General features: G+C 48.8%; 2 protein-coding genes across 8 annotated transcripts in view; one reads left to right on the top strand and one right to left on the bottom strand.

Annotated features, from left to right (window-relative positions):
• PACS2 (phosphofurin acidic cluster sorting protein 2) overlaps positions 1 to 7,368 on the bottom strand; it is a 75,542-nt gene extending 68,174 nt beyond the window's left edge. For 4 of the 7 annotated variants that reach the window (XM_065842766.2, XM_065842767.2, XM_065842769.2 and 1 more), the window contains exon 1: positions 7,196 to 7,367. In XM_065842766.2, the coding sequence (XP_065698838.2) occupies positions 7,196 to 7,323 (128 nt within the window). In that variant the 5' untranslated portion in view covers positions 7,324 to 7,367. Of the gene's footprint in view, positions 1 to 7,195 lie in introns of all 7 variants that reach the window. The other 3 variants (XM_065842768.2, XM_071810268.1, XM_071810269.1) reach the window with 1 other exon arrangement.
• Positions 7,369 to 7,688: 320 nt separating this feature from the next.
• SEC22B (SEC22 homolog B, vesicle trafficking protein) lies at positions 7,689 to 15,722 on the top strand. Its single transcript, XM_065842534.2, has 5 exons — positions 7,689 to 7,860; positions 8,193 to 8,302; positions 12,647 to 12,807; positions 13,151 to 13,297; positions 13,687 to 15,722. Exons 1-5 carry the CDS (start codon positions 7,786 to 7,788, stop codon positions 13,839 to 13,841), a joined length of 648 nt encoding a protein of 215 aa, XP_065698606.1. The 5' UTR covers positions 7,689 to 7,785; the 3' UTR covers positions 13,842 to 15,722.
• The last annotated feature ends 1,583 nt before the right edge of the window (positions 15,723 to 17,305 follow it).

Below are 17,305 nucleotides of genomic sequence, written 5' to 3'. Positions count from 1 at the left end.
GGACATTTCCCAGCACCTTCAAACATCCACAAGACAAATAGTTAACTCTCCAAACCAGCACAGAAGCTATGGATGGGGAGCACAATGCACACAACATCAAAGTTGATATTTTATGCTAGTCTGCCTGCTTACAGGAGAACAAATCCTATTTTCCTTGACAACTCTTCTGAAATAAGATCTGAGCAACCATGAAGATTTCAAACTCTTTTGAAATAATCTGTAAACCAAACACTCTTACTTTCAATGCAAAAACTCCCAAGAGCAGCCACCCTGCATTTCAGGCAGGGATTGCCACGAAGCACACAGCCTCCAGGATCTGCACCCAAAACACAGGTGCTGCAAAGGTGCAGCAAACACCGTGTGGCACCCTGAGCCAGGCACGCAGCAGCGCACATCCTGCCCTGCAGACCCCAGCTCCAGTTTACATGCACAAGAGCCTCCACCAAGCAAACTTTACACCACACATGCTGCTCCTATTTTTATTTTTGCTGCATCCTTCAAAATTAGATTGCTTTCCCACTGTAGCTGGGGAGGTTCAACATCAGCATTTGAGCTCCTGAACAAAACCAGTTATTGCCCTGCAAGAAACTGCACTTGAAGCCAGACTGCCTTGCAGACTCACAGCTGCTGGATGAGAAGGAACAAGCAAGGCCACCTCAGAAGTGAGGCACAGCTTGTGACAAGTGACATGGTCATGCAAAGTGCTGCAGGAAAGGCTGAAGTGGTTCTAGAGGAGGAAACCGCTTCCAGGCACCAGCACAAGAGAGCCCACAAATCTACTTTTCCAAACATAGGGAGCATGTCTCCTCCTCCTTTCCCCAGACTTGGGCTCACCAGGCAGATCTGCAGACCCTCTACTGCAGTTGCACCGACACACGGAGAGGGTCCACCTGTGCAGTTTTTGAGGAAGCCCTTCTCCAGGGCTGCTGCCTGCTCCATGCCCATCAGAGCTCTCCAGGCAATTAATTGTTTTAAACAAATGAGCGATTAACAAGGATCCACTCTCTCCTTGTGAAGCTGGCTGCATGCCCTGCAAGCCTCTACAACACTGTACAGTACTATAATCCAATTAAACCTCATCATGAGAGAAGCTTCACACTATCACATTCAATTAGGTGGTTAAGCCTCTTATCATCTGCACATTAGGATCCATTCGGACTAAAACTCTCTTTTTGAGGGGTGGCATTCTTGACCAAGAAAGGACACACAGATGTCACGTCTGGAGCCACGGGAGGACCACATAGCTTAAGAAATTTGTATTGCCAGCTCACAGAGACATAGAAACACGGGAAAAACAAAATACAGTGACCAGTTCCTGCCCACCCACAGTTTCATGCTGAGGCCCCCCAGTCCCCAATTTCCCAAGAAATGGGATATTTCTGAAGGAGCACAAGGGGCCCAGAGGAATTTCACCCTCTTTAGTAAGTGAACGGAAAACAGAAGGCTAATGGAGGACCTGGCAATACAGATTTGTTTGGCAGCTGGCCACCAATTCCATAGGAAATACCCTCCCTAGAAGGTCACCATAATGGTGGCAAAATTTGGCCCAAAGAATTAAAAGAAGCTGCCAAGATGTGACGCAAATCAAGGTGGTGAGCAGGCCAGCTTCCTGCATGAGCCCAAAACACGAAGTGCTCCTGGAAAAAGAAAGATTAAGGGTTGCAAGGAACATAATGGCCTCTTGTAACAGCTGAGTAGTTGTTTTTCTTTTCTTGGCAGAAAAGAGGGATGTTTTGTTGCTGGTTGATTAATCTATTATGCAAATCATTTCATAGCTAATTTGATACACCCACAAGCTCACCACAGAAATCATCTGCAGGCTCAGAGCTGATGAAAAGTGGGAGTATCAACACTCGACAGAGCTTTTATTTCCTGGAGAAGCAGCTGCAGGATCACCTCCTGCCACACAGGGCTGCAGGAGCAGGGGCCAGACCTGCTGGGAAACACATGGAGAAGATCCCTGGAGCACCTCCCCTTGGTGGAAGGGAAGAAAAGATGCCCTTTGAAAGAGCAGTCCTTTCCTTCCACTCCCAGTACCCTTCCACACTGGGTATGTGCAAGGCATCAAGACAAAAACCACGCACAGCCCCATCCAGAGACCTTTTTCTAGCAGCCTTGAGATTTTAAGACTTTTTCAGAACTGTTCTCAACATGCACAAGCTTCACCTGATATCAGCAGAGATGACTAAAAATAAGTTTAACTGGAAGTTTGACTTCAACAAACCACTCAGCGTCTGGACAGAATTTTTCTTCCACTGAACACAAGAGTCCAAATTACATTCAGTAGTGTCATACACAGTGACAAACCTGGTAACTGCTGTGATAGGATTTACAATGGAAGCACTAAGGGATCACCAAGTAATGTTATTTTGGTCTTGTTATCTTCCATGAAGATTCAGGAGGAGAAATCAGATCTCCTGGCTCTAAGAATAAAGGGGTTGGTTCTGCCCAGTGCACTTCAGCCCAAGCATTTCTTCTCCATTACTCAGCTGTGGATGCTTTTCCTCATGCATCTCAAATATTCAACATTGCTTTGGCCATTTTTTTTAAAGCCTATCCTGTGCTCTCATTTGTGTTCAGTTTCCTTCAGTGGTAAAATGTTAGGCATTCTGTGCTATTCAAACAAAGTCAAAACAAAGCCTCCAAATAAGCACTTCTGAAGCATACCTAGTCATCTGAGTAATTAGACATTTTCCTAGTTCCAAGTGTACCAAAAATCTACCATCAGCTCCCAACGCATGTGCCAGCAGTTATCTGAACTAACAAGAGTTCTCTCCTAAACACTAGCATACCAACAGGTCATGAGGTTAAAACACATTTAACTTAACATTTCTCCCTACCTGAATTAATCAGCATTTTTATTTATGTAGGATCACCTGATCATAATCATTACTCTAGCAAGCTGTCCACCTTTCTCTGCCAATACAGCACGTAGTTGCCATTGTTCAAGCCAGGTCAGAGCACACCTTCACTAGGCAAGTGGAGCTCCCATTCCCAGTGTGGGGACACATTGTCGTATCAAGAGGGAAAGCCTCTCCCCTCCTTTCTGAGTGGAGTTAACACTATGCAGGGATGCAAACATGCAGCTTGCTGGAGTGGCTCCATGCCTCAGCAGTCCTCATTGCGTCCCTCACGGTCACATATCCATGCTGTCATCTTCACATGCTCACAGACCCCTTTGCAAACCACTGCAACTCATTAACCTACAGAAAACCAACAGAGAAAGATCAGAAGCTGGGAGCTGGCACAGGGAGAGGAGCAGGTTGCCTGGAGCATGAGCATGTTAGGATCCACTCAGCTGCTGTGAATCCACAGCCTCACCCCAATCAGTTTCCATTGCCCCTGGGGATGTCCGCACCAGGGCTGGTGTGAAAGTCCATGTGCTGTGAGAGCATCCCACAGCTCGCTAAGCAGTAACATCCCTGCATCGGCAACCTCCTGTTCCAGTCCAGGGCATGTGCGTGGATTCCCTTCATGTTTCCTCAGCCAGCAGCCAAGCTACAGAGGCAAGCTGTCATGTGAAATGCTAAGGCAGCTTTAGATCTGCAGCACCATCTTTTCTCAGGTCTGCTCCACAGCTTTCTTTGTGTCTCCAAGGGACACCAGGTCACATCTGCTTCATGTTCAGTTTGGTCTCAATACACTCCACAGTTCAAAACATTTTCAAGTATGTGACAATTAAGGCAGCAGCCTAAAACAAAACCCATTCTGAACAGCACCACCATCACCTTCTCGTGTTCCAGCACACCCTCTTCCAGCAAAGCCTTCCCCCCAGGACCACTCTTCCTCGAGACAGCCTCCCCATGGGGCTTCTTCAGGACAGGATGGCATTGCATCCTGCCATTCACACCCACAGCTTCATCAAAAGATTGGAAAGAAAAAAAAAGAACAAAACCCAACCTTCCCCAAGTAATTCTTAGTTTTCAGTGCAAAGAAACAGGGGGAAAAGTTTTGACTCTATCACAGTCAAGTGGCAAGAAGACTACTCTCAGTTTTTACAGATGGTAGGTAGAACTTTACATAATTTAACCTCCCACAAAGGAAAATATTTCAATGAACGTAAGAAAGAAACAGCAGAAAAAGGTAGGCATATCTCCCTTCTGGTATGTAGCAGTTACACCCAGATAGTGAAACAGTTTGAGTCACTTTTCTGGGATGACTAAAAGAAAGTACTTGCATTTCAGAAGCACTACGATAGGTCGAAACCCCCAGGAGCTGCATGTGCTGAAGAAAGAAGAAAATAATTTCTTTGAATGGCAGAAGAGAAGGAGATATGACCACAAGTGCAAAATTTCACCTACCCTTGTGTTTCACTCAAGCCACACAAATGCAAAACAACACTATGACTCTTCACTATTATTCTTCCTTACATTTTGAGACAGCCTTTTCACACAAGGGACCTCCATGGACACACTAAGGCAGCCTTCCAGATTTTACTAACACCCCCCCAAAGTTGAATGGTGTTTCAGTAAATCACCTGCCAAAGAAGAGGTTGTTGAAGAGCAGCATTTAGTCCCAGGGCCCAGCTCTCAGACACCATCTGGGAAGCACACACCACATCCCCAATTCCACAGTGCCTGACCACACACCAAGGCCCACTCTCCTCCACATCCTCCTTTCATGTCCCCACAGATGTCTTCTCAAACAACAATCTCATTTTAAGTATTGTTTCCCCTACAGAACAGTTTTCATTCCAGGCTCTCTTGCTTTAAAACAAAGTGTCTTAGATACTGTTGCACCACAAGAAAAATCATTATAGTATAAACCCAAAATACAGAGGCAATAGTAGAACTTAAAGGTTTTCAAACCTTTCAAAGCCTTCTCTGATAGAGGTTTGCTGCAAAGCCTGTAATGAAATGCAAAGCATGGACCCGCTGTAGCATCACAAGACACGATGTAAAATGATTAGAAACAGCAGAATCGAGTGTCCAGGCTCTGCAGCCCAGCTGCTGCTCCAGAATTCCCCGCGTGCCCAGCGCCGGCAGCGCAGCACACACCTCACCATCACACCAAAAGTGCTGCAGCAGCTGCCACCGCGGCTGCTCGACTCGCTTCTGATTAGCAAATCACACTTTGGCACCCACAGCTACAACCGCAGACCTGCCACACATTGCAGCCCATACGCAGCTCCTGCACGCCTGCCCACCCACGTGGGGCCGCAGAAAGACCTGGGCAGCAGGTGCAGCAGCTGGATGTCCGCATACCCCCTCGGGCTTGAGAAGAAAAGGGCACCCAGGAACAGCAAACAAAGGTGATGGCAACAACAGTGCTGAAACCAGAGGGACCCACTGCTACCCACAAACTCCCTCACGCAAAACCTGTGTTCCTATAGAGGGTCCCAGTTTCCCCAGTCCTCTCATGGCTGCCTCAGGACACACAATCTGAGCACTTCCACCAGCCCATGCTTCACAGCTTGACTCCGAAATTTCTCCCCCAAGCCCCAGCTTGGCCCCACCTGCCCAGATACCCACAGGCCCTTTGCATCACCCAGATTCCACCACGCACCTGGACCAGCTGCCTGCAATCTGCTGCCCAACACAGTTAAAGCACCCAGGACCCACCCTAAATGTCAAGTCTTGTGCAGATGCATTGCCACACTATCACATCAAGGCAGGGCCAGTGTCCTTGCACTACATTTTCTGGTCATCTACAGATTTGCAAACAAGCAGCTATGTTGTGAGGTTGTTTTCAGATCTGCAAGTATCAGCATAAATGATAATGCAGAACTAAAAGTCCTTGACAGCGACAGACATTTGTTTTTTCATTTAACAGACACTGTTATGAGGTTGAATGAAATGGAAATCCAACTGCCTTCCTGTAGTCAAGGGTGCAATGGAGAGAACAGTTTTCAAAACAGCATTACAAGAGGGCCTCCAGGGTCAATGCAAACAGCACTGGAATCCAACACAAAAATCAAAAGTGCACCAACTGCTCCTCCAGCTCCTCCCAGCTCCTTCTGTAGCAAAGGAACTTCTTGAAGAGGGGCACATTCCCCTGGGTGCTATTCCCCTTCCAAGGCCTCTCGCTGCAGAGAAGAAAGGCTAAACAAGATACAAGTGGAGAAAGCTGCTGCCCAGCAGACACTGCAAGGTGCTGCCAGCAGAGATAAGCTGTAATAAACCAAGATCATCTGCAACTTCAGGACCTGGGTTTTTGTCTACCCCATGCTATCTTCTGGCCCACCATGTTAGAGCACTTTGACTGTGGGTAATGTTTAAGCTAAGATAGTTACTACCCCCATGAACAAGCTGCTAGCCTTGCAAGACAAGGGCATACCCATCGAGTCCAACCTGCTATCTGGATGATGCAGAAGACAGAGGGATTTGGGGGGTTTGTAAAGCTTGCAAAGCTGTACATTCCTGCGAGGTCAGGCCGATGACTCTGTTCCCTTTTTACTCCCTTGCTGTGTCCTCATTAAAAAAATAAAAAGAGAAAGAGGATCTCGTCAAAGATTCATCTTGAATGTTTTTAAATCATCAAAGGTGTTCTGTTAAAGCCAAACTTGAAAAGCACACATTTTATAAGAACAAAAAAGGATCCCTCCAATGCAGGCTAAAAGAAGCAGAGGCAGGGATGCTACTGTGTGTTTATGTGCACACACCAGTGGCCGGGAAAGGTTTGGGACTGAGAGCGGGTGAATAGAGAGAAACTGACCAGGAGAAACTGACGCCCACCCCAAGCAAGCGATGTGGGGCATTTAGCGGGCAAAGCCCCGCCAGCAGGACACCCCGCACGAGATAGTGGGGAACGGGGAGCGCAACCCGCTGTAAGAAGAAGCAGGACACCCCAAATCCTGACACCAACACAGACCCCATGCCAAGCTTTTGGGGGGCACAGGGTAACCCCCTCAAAGACTTGGTGCAGAGGGAAGCACACACTCCGTTTTTAGGGTTGGAGGGCGCCTTCGCACGGTCCTTGCACCCCCCATCCAGCCCAACACCCTCTGCAGGGTACTGGGAGCCCTGCCCATCACTGCGGGAAGAATGATGGAGGGACACCCCAAAATGGGGGAAAGGGACCCTAAAATTGAAGGAAGGACCACAAAGCTAAGGGGAAAGTGGGGTGAAGAAGCAGCCCCTGGGACTTGGCAGCCGGGGTCAGGCCTCCCAACCCTGGGACCCGCGGGGACCCGAGCCCAATCGCCAGGCCCCGGGGGGCTGCTCCCGCTGGAGGGGACGGGGCCACCCGCCGTTACCTGGGCACGCAGCTCGGGCTGGAACCGTCGATCTCCCAGGTCGCGAAGAGGTTCATGGGCACGGGGCGCCCAAGGGCCCCGGCACCGCCCGGGAAGCTCAGGCGGCTCCGCTCCGCCGCCGCCGCCATAGCTGCCGGCCTGGCGCGCGCCCACCGGGTCGCCGCCGCCTGCACCGCCGCCCCGCCCCGGCAGGGGGGGATCACGTGTGGCGGGGGGGGGGGGCAGGGGGGGCGCGGCGGGGCGGGGCCAGGGGATTGGGAGGGGCTAAAGTTTGAGGGGTGCGGTTTTATTGTGGGCGGTGCTACAGTGCGGGGGGCGTGGTTATGTCGAGGGGTGTGGTCATGTTGAGGGGGCGTGGCCAGGAAGGGGACGCAGCCGCGCCTGTTTCTGCTGCTCCTTCCCCGCCGCTCCGGCCCCTCAGTGATGGGTCGTGTTGCCGCCCGGGCGGTTTATTGCCTCGCGGCCGGAAGCGCCCGTACTGCTGGAGGCTGTTGGGCCGGATGTTCCGGTGGCAGCTTCCGGCCAGCTCCGTGGCAGGGGCGGGCGGCTGACGGGGCCAGGCGGCTGACGGGCCGCAGTGGAGCGCGGAGATGGTGCTGCTCACCATGATCGCCCGTGTGGCGGACGGGCTGCCGCTCGCCGCCTCCATGCAGGAGGACGAGCAGGTGGGGCCGCGCGCGCTCGGGGGGCGCGCAGGCGGGGGGGGGCCCGGCCCAGTGTGTCCGTGGGGGGCGGCCCAGCCGGACCCTCACACCCCTTCCTCACAAACTCTCTCCACACAAACTCCCTCCTCATAGGTCAGGCGGCTCCTACTCAAGCTTTGCCCGCCCGGTGGTGGCGGGTGTGGAGACGCCTCTGTGCAACTCCTCCTCGACCTGAGCCCCGGCCTCCCCGGAACCCCCCTGCCTGCCCGCCCCCACCCCGAGCCCCCCTACCTGACCGCAAGGGGTGTTTCTCTGGCAGCAGCCTCGCCCAATAGCCTGTTCTCCCTTCTCAGTCAGGCCGCGATCTGCAGCAGTACCAGAGCCAAGCAAAGCAGCTGTTCCGCAAGCTGAACGAGCAGTCCCCCACCAGGTGTACGCTGGAGGCAGGAGCCATGGCTTTCCAGTGAGTATCTGGAGGGGTGATGCGGGAACGGGCTGTGGAAATAAGCGAAGGTGCTTTTGGGTTGGGGTGAGGGTTAGTTAGAAACTGGACTGCCTGAGAGAGGGTGAGTTATTCATCTGTCAGCCCTGCTGCAGACGTGTAACAGCTGCTTGAAGGGAAGAGCGTGTGCGTTGTTACTTCTTGGCACTGGTGCCTGACACTTCTTTTCCAGCGAGGTTCATAGTTCTGATTTTGCTGAAGACAGTGTAGGTTCTTTTCCCTGTAAGGTTTTCCCGTTAGTTTGCACCCTCTAAGATACCGTTAGTGCTTCCTGAGTTTTGTGTTTTTTAAAAAGAGATGTGCTTAGTAAAAACATTCTGGCAGTACCACTGAGCTCGTCTGGCACAAGATTTTTCTCTCTCTGTGTTCCGTGAGCATGTACTTTTTCGTGCACTAGCTTTGTGTATTATAAGCACATGGAACATCTCTCATTTTCTTTTTATTTTATTATTTCCTCAGTACCTGACAAACTGCTTTCTCTCATCTTGTAGATTCAGTCTTATTGTTGCCAAATATGTGTTTAACTCGCTTCCTAAACTATTTGGAAACTCTCAACTTAAAAGCACTTTTAGTTTTTTCCAGTAGCACATTAACAAAGGAACTTGAACATAAAATAATGAAAACTCACAGAGGGTGCAGGTCAGACACCCTAACTCCCTAACCAATAGTAAGGGAACTGGAAAGGCAAGTCAAGGGAGGAAGAACTGACAGTCAGTGAAAGGTAGGAGCGTAAGCTTATGTTTGAGAAAAGGAAATGCTTCTTTACATGACATGTGATTTCCTAGCAGAGTAATGCCTGAGAATTTAATCAAGCCTAAGATCTTGCCAAGAGTCAGGATTTTGCTATTGGCAGAAATAACTGTGTTAGAGGTTTCTGAGATCAGCTTCCATGCGAGATCACCAAGGCAGAGTTGTGCAGTTTTGCCAGGGATGTGCCAAGTTTTCACAGGCTTGGCCCTAGTGCTGCACTGCCAGCAGTGGGGTCCCTTCTGATTCCCCAGCACTGGTGACCGGGCGTGGGTTTCTGGCTGTGTGAGTCGGAGATGGCCTTGGATGCAGGGCAAGGATTGCTTGAGGTCTCTCCTTCTAAAACAAGAGCCCTTTAGCAACTCTCCTGCCCAGTCCTTTTCCAGAGATTCAGTGAAAAGCAAAGACATGAACAGGGTTTTTTTGGAAGGGCTGTCTTTGGCAAAAGCCATGATGTTTTGAGGGCAACTTTTCTTGTGGTTGGCTTATGTATCATAACAGTGACGAGTTGTTTTAATCTTTTTTTTTTTTTTTCCCCCTCTTGGCTTCTGTTTGCTTTTGATAGGGATATATAGCGGTCAGAGGATGGCTCTGATTAAAGTAGTCTGGCCATCGCTATCTCCTGTTTGGGTGTTGGTGCTAGGGTTAACTGCAAAGTGGTGCTCTGCATCATTATCTTTCTGGAAGTTAAAACTTTATAGAATTTTAAATCTCTGCTTTTAAAGGTTTGTGTAGCACTACAGTGGGGTAACGGTACTGGCAGTGAAGCCTTGGGTTAGAGTCTGTGTAGATCCTTGTAAATCCCTGCTTGTGTTGCTTTCACAGCACAAGCACAGCAATGTCTGGGGCAGTTGTGCCACTTACAGGGCCCAGGAGATTGAAGCCTCTTAATGGTGGCTGTAATGTCACTGGTTCTGACAAGGTGGGAGGACTTGGGTAGGCTCATGTTTTGACAGCTGTCTTGGAGAAACAGGCAGGTTACCTGATGGACAGATAGCCGGGGGAAGGAGTGTTTCTCCTTCTGTGTTGAGTTAGTCCCTAGACAAGTTCCACAGGAATTGACAGCTGCTCCTGCACAGCACTCAAGTGCTACCTCTGCCTCTTTTAAGGTGGGACATGAAGGCAGGACCTATATAAAAAGAACGCTTTCAGATTAGAAAAGTACTGTGATAACAGTACAGGAAGAGGAGGCAATGGGAGAGTTTGAGATTTAGTCTAAAATAATGCTGACTGATGGCCGTGCTGTTTGTTAATGCAGCACATCTGTTTTTTCTGCCACATCAGAGCTCTGACTGCTGAGGGGCAGCACAAACCAGGACGGAGCGTTTTGTGGTGTGAGAGTTACAAGCATGGCTAAGGATATTGCTGAACTTGCTGAGTGGTGTTGAATGCTTTTAGCTTGATCAGTTCAGAGATGAGTCTAGTCTTGCTGAAGTGTGAAGCTTAAACTGCAACTGCTGAAGTGATTTCTGTCAAATGTGATGTTTAAACTTAAAGTTGTGTCACCCTTTCAGTGGCAGCACTCAGTGCACGTGGCTGTGCAGGTACAGAAGCACTGATGGAGCCTGCATTGCTCACAGTGAGTGGCTGACCTTTGGCTGGTGAATGGCTGAATTGGCTGTTACCTGTCATGTTGAAAACAACCTTTGACCTTTGCCACTGTTAATAGGATAAAGCTCTGCTCTCTCAAAATTATGCAAGATAATTATAAGAAACCTGCTGGCTACACTCAGTGCGTGGAAATCTGGAGTGCAGAAGTTAGCAGTGACAAATGGCAATGTCTGGTCTGCCCCTCGTGTGCTGCCAAGCAGTCAGTGTGGAGTGTAAAACTGAGAAGCCCCACTGTGCAGGAACTCTGTGCTGCTGTTGAACTGAGGTTGACAAAATCATCTCTATCTGGGACAGAATGAGTTGTGCTTGCTCTCATTGGTGCTGACAGATCAGCTTTAAATCCAACATGTCTAATGTCACATCAGGAGAAAAGCAGGTGGGAAATACAGCTGGAGAGCTCCAAGCAGGACCAGCTGGCCCAAGACGACAGAGCTGTACTGATGGGGATGTTCCTTGGGCTGCTCTCATCTTGAGTGCGCTGCTCTGGCTCTCGGGGAATACTGCCAGAATTCCTGTCTGACATGAGTTTTACTTATTTCAAAAGACTTTTTCAAATATTGCTGATCATGGCAGTGGCTAAATCAAGCTATGGGTGATGATTTGTAGAAGCTCCAAGTTGTCAGCAGGTCTCCAAGAGTAAGGGAAGAACAGAGGCGTGATTTATTGCTGTAGGATTAATCTTACACACTAGTGCAGTCCAAGCTGAGGGACGTACAAAAGAATAACAGCATGAGCTTCTGGGGATCCACTCATGGAATGGATTATAGTAACTGGAGTTTCTTGCTTCTGGTTGGGGTGGATCAGTTGTTATTTGAAGGCTGGTGGGATTTGCATGCAGGCCATGTAGAGGCAGGAGAGATGGATACTCCAGAGCCCAGAAAATAAGTTGAGGCTGGTTAATTCAAATGGCTTAGACCTGTTGAGATATCTGGAAAAACAGTGTGAAGGGAAAGTAATTTTGTAAGCCTCATGTGGCTATTAAGCAAATTTTAAGCTACCTATTTAATTACAGTGCCCTTGAGACTGGGTCAATTCTTTAATGCACTGTTAATCTTTATGCTAACTAGACTGCTACATAATGGCATTATGCAGAATGTCAAAGGAAAGCAACATGAAAGCAGCATTCAAATTCCACCCTGAAAAATATAGATAAACATTCAAAAATGTATGCAGGACTATCTACCGTCTCCACTCCCTTGGTTTTGGTGGATATATTGTTGCCTTTGTTTTCCTATTGGCCAAATGAGGAGGAAAATGTAGTTTGGAAAGTGCAGCAGGAGGCAATTGAAGTGAAGCCTAAATAAGCTCAAGATTGGTTCTGTCTTATTCCTTATTTCAATAGGCTTTTAAACTGAGTTATAATGAAAGGCCCCTGTTCTCAGTGCTGAAAGGGGCACTGGAGCTCACACTGAAACAAGGTCAGCGCTAAGCCTCTGTGAGGAAACATAAATTAGATGCAATGGGGATGGGGTGGTGGGAGGGGGAGAACAGGGACCTCTCTGCACCTTCAGCTGCAGAACAAACCAAACAGCATCACAAAGCAAGAGCGTCTCCTGTTTCAACATACGTTTTGGAACTCCTGACATGGCAGCCGAAGAGCTGGTAGTGCAATCATACTTACCCATGGCAAATTCCAAAATTACAACTCTTTTGTTACTGGTGTTTTGTTAAACTAATGATATTCACAGGCCAACCTTTGTTCCAGTTAAATCAAAGTTTAGGGCTGTTGGCACAGGTATAGGGTCCGAGGCTACAAGAACATTTATTTTGGGTAAAGAAAACTAAGCCATTACTTTGTAGAAAGGTTTGTACCTCAGCCAGACATGGCAGACTGGAATTCCCTGTACCCAGTTCTCATTGCCTCCTAGGAATAAAGGTATGTAGGGTGATGTGTGATAAGATGGGTGCAAAATTGATTAATCAATGCTCTGTCTGCTGTTCTTCTAGCTACATCATTGAGAAAGGAGTGTGTTATCTGGTCCTCTGTGAAGCTACATTCCCCAAGAAACTGGCCTTTGCATATCTGGAAGACTTACATTCAGAGTTTGATGAGCAGCATGGCAAGAAGGTGCCAACAGTCTCCAGGCCCTATTCCTTCATTGAATTTGGTGAGATCTTTCTCCTTGTGCCTAGTTAGGAAACATCTTGCTGGGGAGGGAGCAGCAACCACAGGATCCTCTCTAGCTTTGCTTATGGAGTTGACAGTTCAGCCTCTTTTTGGCACTAGAGAAATGGGTGTTTTGAGCAGGAGAATAGAACAAGAGAAGTGGTAAGGAAATGGTAAATGTCCTTCGATTCGTATTTCCTGCTTCCTTCATATTTCTCTTGGCCTCGCTCCAGTGAATATTTATGTGCAGCCTGCTGGCTGTCTCAGCAGTGCTCCCACTCCTTTGTCAGCCTGGCTGCTCTGTGTGAGGTGAGGTTCCCTCTGATTGCCCCCTCTTGTTCCAGATACCTACATCCAGAAAACCAAGAAGCTCTACATTGATAGCCGGGCGAGGAGGAACCTGGGCTCCATCAACACAGAGCTACAAGATGTGCAGAGGATTATGGTGGCCAACATTGAGGAAGTCTTACAGCGAGGAGAAGCGCTTTCAGGTACAGGGAACGGCTGATATTTGGCATATGGTTCCTTGTCCTCTCCATCAGTTGGGTGGGTAGAGCACACCGGAGGGAAAGGCTTGTGAATCCCTGAGCCTCCTGAGAAAAACAATGGACGTGGTTGGTGTTTCAGTTGGATCAGTTGCCTCCTGAAGCACCTGGCAGGTAGTGGTGCTTTTAGGCGAGACCAGCATCTCGTCAGCTTGGGCAGCTCTCACCCCAGCAAGACAAGCACTAGGGCACTGCAGAAAGGCACAGGGCGTACTGCCGTGTGAAACTGCTGTGCTTCCAGCTGCTCCGGAAAGACTTGCACAGTTAATGTAACATTTGGAGAACGTCTGGCTGGGTTAACCTTGATTAACTTCTCTCCCCTTTGCCTTTAACAGCTCTTGATTCCAAGGCCAACAACTTGTCCAGTTTGTCCAAGAAATACCGTCAGGATGCAAAATACCTGAACATGCGCTCTACTTACGCCAAACTTGCAGCCGTAGCTGTGTTTTTTATCATGTTGATCGTCTACGTGAGATTCTGGTGGCTGTGAGCCAGCTGCCATCGTGCAAGAGGGAAAGCCGGTAGCCTGGCAGGTGTATGTGTGCAGGACACTGTTCACGGGGGATGTGCATTAGAATCCACACAGGACCATTACTTTCACAGGAGTGTCCTGAAATTGTTAGGTGGCACCTGACTACTACACCTCTCAGTGAAGCCTAACAATAGGTGTAAAGGCTTGTTGACTACAGGCTTTTCCTCTGAGGCAGTTTGCACTAGGGAACTGCACAGTTTGGCCTCCCACGGTTCTGCCCCCCTCCCGGGGCACACTCTGGAACAGTCAATCAGGGCGGTTTAGCGTAATCACGTTGTATGTCCTCCTGTTGAGTAGCTCTAGTGGGAACTGGACTCTAATGAACATTCCTTGTCTTGGCAACATTTGCTTTTTTAGAATGTGGGTCTGCAGTTACTTTTCTGGGGTTTTTTTTGTTTGGTTTTTTTTTTTTTTTTTTTAAGACAAGACACCCCTGTTTGAAGGCAGATACTGCACTATACATATAATAGCTTTCACCTCTGTCAGAATAGCTATTGTTGAGTTTTCTGTGTCTGACATCTTGGCTCATTACACTTTCAATTGCTTTAGGAAGAAATGGTTGTTAAATTATGCCTTAAAATACATTCTGTCTAATACTAGGAGGGGTAATGAAAGGCTTCTGTGTTACTGATTCCTACAAAATTAAACTACAGGTTTCTAAGTGTCCACTTTCCTGACAGTTGTGTATGACAGTATGTTTCCATGTGAAGAAGATGTGTAATTCAAGTGCTGTGGGAGTGGGCACAGTGCAAACTGTGTCAGCACTCTCTATTTTTCCCTTCTATCTGCAGATTCGCTACATTATTTCCTTCCTTTTTGTAACTATGCTTTCCTTCCAAAAGTACCAAAACTGCCAGCATTTTATCTCTGGGAGGCTTGTTTTCTTTCTCCCTCTTTCCCTCACGGAGAACAACCAAAAATACCAAAACTCTGAATGTTGTTGTGAAGAAAAGGCAGTGTTTCCTTAAAAAACACTTTACATGAAGGATTCAAAAGGATAACTTTACAACGGTGAAATCCTTTGGAAACACCACCTTTTTTTCCCGTGGTCACCCTCTCCCTACCTCACTTGGGAAGTTGAAACTGTAGGTGAAGAAAAACTCACTATGGGGGAATAGTATACAGCTTCTTATTTCTCATGGGCCAATCTTCATATTTCCAGTGTAATGTGATGGTTTTATTTTTAATTTTTTTTTTTGGTCCACCTGTGCTAAGGATAACATATTACCAGTCAGCTTTTGTTTTTATTTAAAAAAAGAGAAAAAAGAAACCCCACAGCTCAGGCACTCTTCTGCACTCAAGTGTCTGCCACTCGGGAGGAAGCAGGCAGTGTCAAAGAAGGAAGTTTCAGGACTCTCCAGCACCTTTTACAAGCAAATAATCTTGTGCAGTTCTGGAAGTATAAACTGTGACCTGGAAGTGTTTCCTACTACTGGGTAGGGAACGAGGAGCTGTTGTCCTGCCGGGAACGCTCTCCAGCTCCATACTGCGTTGGACTGGCAGGGAAGCGATTCGCACTGGTCCACCAACAAACGTAGTAAATCTGATCTGCCACATCATCTAAAATTGTCTGTTTCTGCATGATGCCTCCAAGTGTTATTTTGTAGATTGCTTTGTTATTATAATTATTTTTAATCCTTTAAAGTGGTGTCCCTACCAGATGAATGTCCCGGTGATATAGGTCTGTGTGATGTAGGCGCTGAAAAGGGAGCAGACACCGACCATACGTGGATTGTTGTGACTGAGGGGAGTGTCATTTCTGCAGTGAAGTGCGGCTCAGTGAGCAGTTGCCTCCTGCAGCCCCAGCATAAGCAGTGAAATAAACGCTTCTGAAAAATCTCTTCAGTGTAGAGTTTTTTGTCTTGTTTCTGTGATGGCGGAGGATGCTTGCTTTCCTTCCAGGAACGCAAAAGGGTAAAGGCCCCATAGCTGAAGCCACCTGGGATAAGGGCTCCTTTCTGGAGGCAGAACGAGTTGAAAAACATTATCTTGGCCATTTTCTGGCAGAGTTATAGCAGGGGTCTCCTTCCCTGCTGGCGTGTGTCTGCTGGCTGGATGTGGGCAGGCCTCCCTTCAGCATGGACAGAGCCACCTGGGCAGATTTTTATAGGGACAGTTTTGTGGTGATGCTGTTCATGTGGGGCACATGAAGCAGAATAAACTGGGTGTGAGATGTGTGTCCCCCGTGGTGTATGTGAGCATTAACAGAACACGGAGCTGTGAAAGCCGCTTGCCTAAAGAGGCGGGTAAGGAGCACTCCTGCAGGCCAGCATGAGGCTCCAGGGAGCACTTCATGAGCATCTCTCTGGATGTGTTAAAAATAGTGAGCCCCTTTTCATCCCTTGCACAGGGCAGGGGTGCTGCTGATGCTCTGTGCAAAGGGGGTGTAGGCTGGGGGTTATCAGCACCCCCCCCAAAGCAGCTGAACATGAGGTTGCGTCCCACTGCTCAGAGAAGAGAGGAGAGGCCGTAGCTGGTTTCTTTGTGTGTTAACCAGCAGCTTGCCCAAGGCTCCTGTGGGCTCAGGGACGTGGCTCTCTGCCATGGTGTGGGGCAGTAGGTGCAGCCCCCGGTGTGTGAGTGACATGGTGTGTGGTCGCTGCTCAGTTGTGGATCACAGTGCTGCACAACGGGTGCTGGCAGAGGCCCAGAGCTGGGCCTGCAGCCGCTGCCTGCAGATGGCAGTGCCTGCCTGGAGCTGATGCACGACACAGAGCTGTGCCTGCTGCTGGAGAGGCAAATGGGGCTCCTCCTGAGGGCACCCCCACCTCGTTGCACTGCTCTGGCCTCCCCAAAGACCTGCAGCCTCGCTGTGCCTGGGCTGTGTCCCCGTGAACCCAGGGATCTGTGTGGAAAGGCTCCCAGATCATGCCACGCAAGGCTGTCCCACCTACCTCATCCCGTCATGCAGCTGCAGTGCTGCCACTAAGCAGGATAGTGACACTTCCCAGCAGTTATTTCCTACCCAACACCCATCCCTTTTTTGTTCCCAAGAGGATGGGACCAAATTCTTCTCAGCAGTGCCCAACGACAGGATGAGAGGCAACAGGCACAGACTGAAGCAGAGGAAGTTCCATTTGAATGAGGAAAAACTTTACTTTGAGGGTGGCAGAGCACTGGAACAAGCTGCCCAGAGAGGTTGTGAAGTCTCCTTCTCTGGAGACATTGAAAATGTGCTTGGATGTGATCCTGTGCATTCTGTTATAGGTGAACCTGCTTAGCAGGTGGACTGGACTAGATGGTCTCCAGAGGTCCCTTCCAGCCCTAACTATCCTCTGATTCCTGAGCTGCTTCTCTGCCCCCAGAGGTTCAGGAGCAGCCTCTCCCAGCTGGATTCCCCCACCAAGCATCCCCCTGGTTCCTGTGCCTGGTTCCTGGCACCTCTGCAGCACCTGAGCTCCCTGTCCTGGAGGGCATGAGGG

The sequence above is a fragment of the Patagioenas fasciata genome, chromosome 6 (genome assembly GCF_037038585.1).
Source record: "Patagioenas fasciata isolate bPatFas1 chromosome 6, bPatFas1.hap1, whole genome shotgun sequence".
NCBI classification, from domain to species: domain Eukaryota; kingdom Metazoa; phylum Chordata; class Aves; order Columbiformes; family Columbidae; genus Patagioenas; species Patagioenas fasciata.
Note: the sequence above shows the minus strand (reverse complement) of the source record. Positions and strands in the feature narration are given on the sequence as shown.

Bases quoted from the DNA above. Each gene is read 5' to 3' on its own strand.
- SEC22B (XM_065842534.2), top strand. From the start codon at position 7,786: ATGGTGCTGCTCACCATGATCGCCCGTGTGGCGGACGGGCTGCCGCTC. The intron at 7,861-8,192 runs GTGGGGCCGCGC...CTCCCTTCTCAG, and splicing joins CCATGCAGGAGGACGAGCAG to TCAGGCCGCGATCTGCAGCA. The intron at 8,303-12,646 runs GTGAGTATCTGG...CTGTTCTTCTAG, and splicing joins GCAGGAGCCATGGCTTTCCA to CTACATCATTGAGAAAGGAG.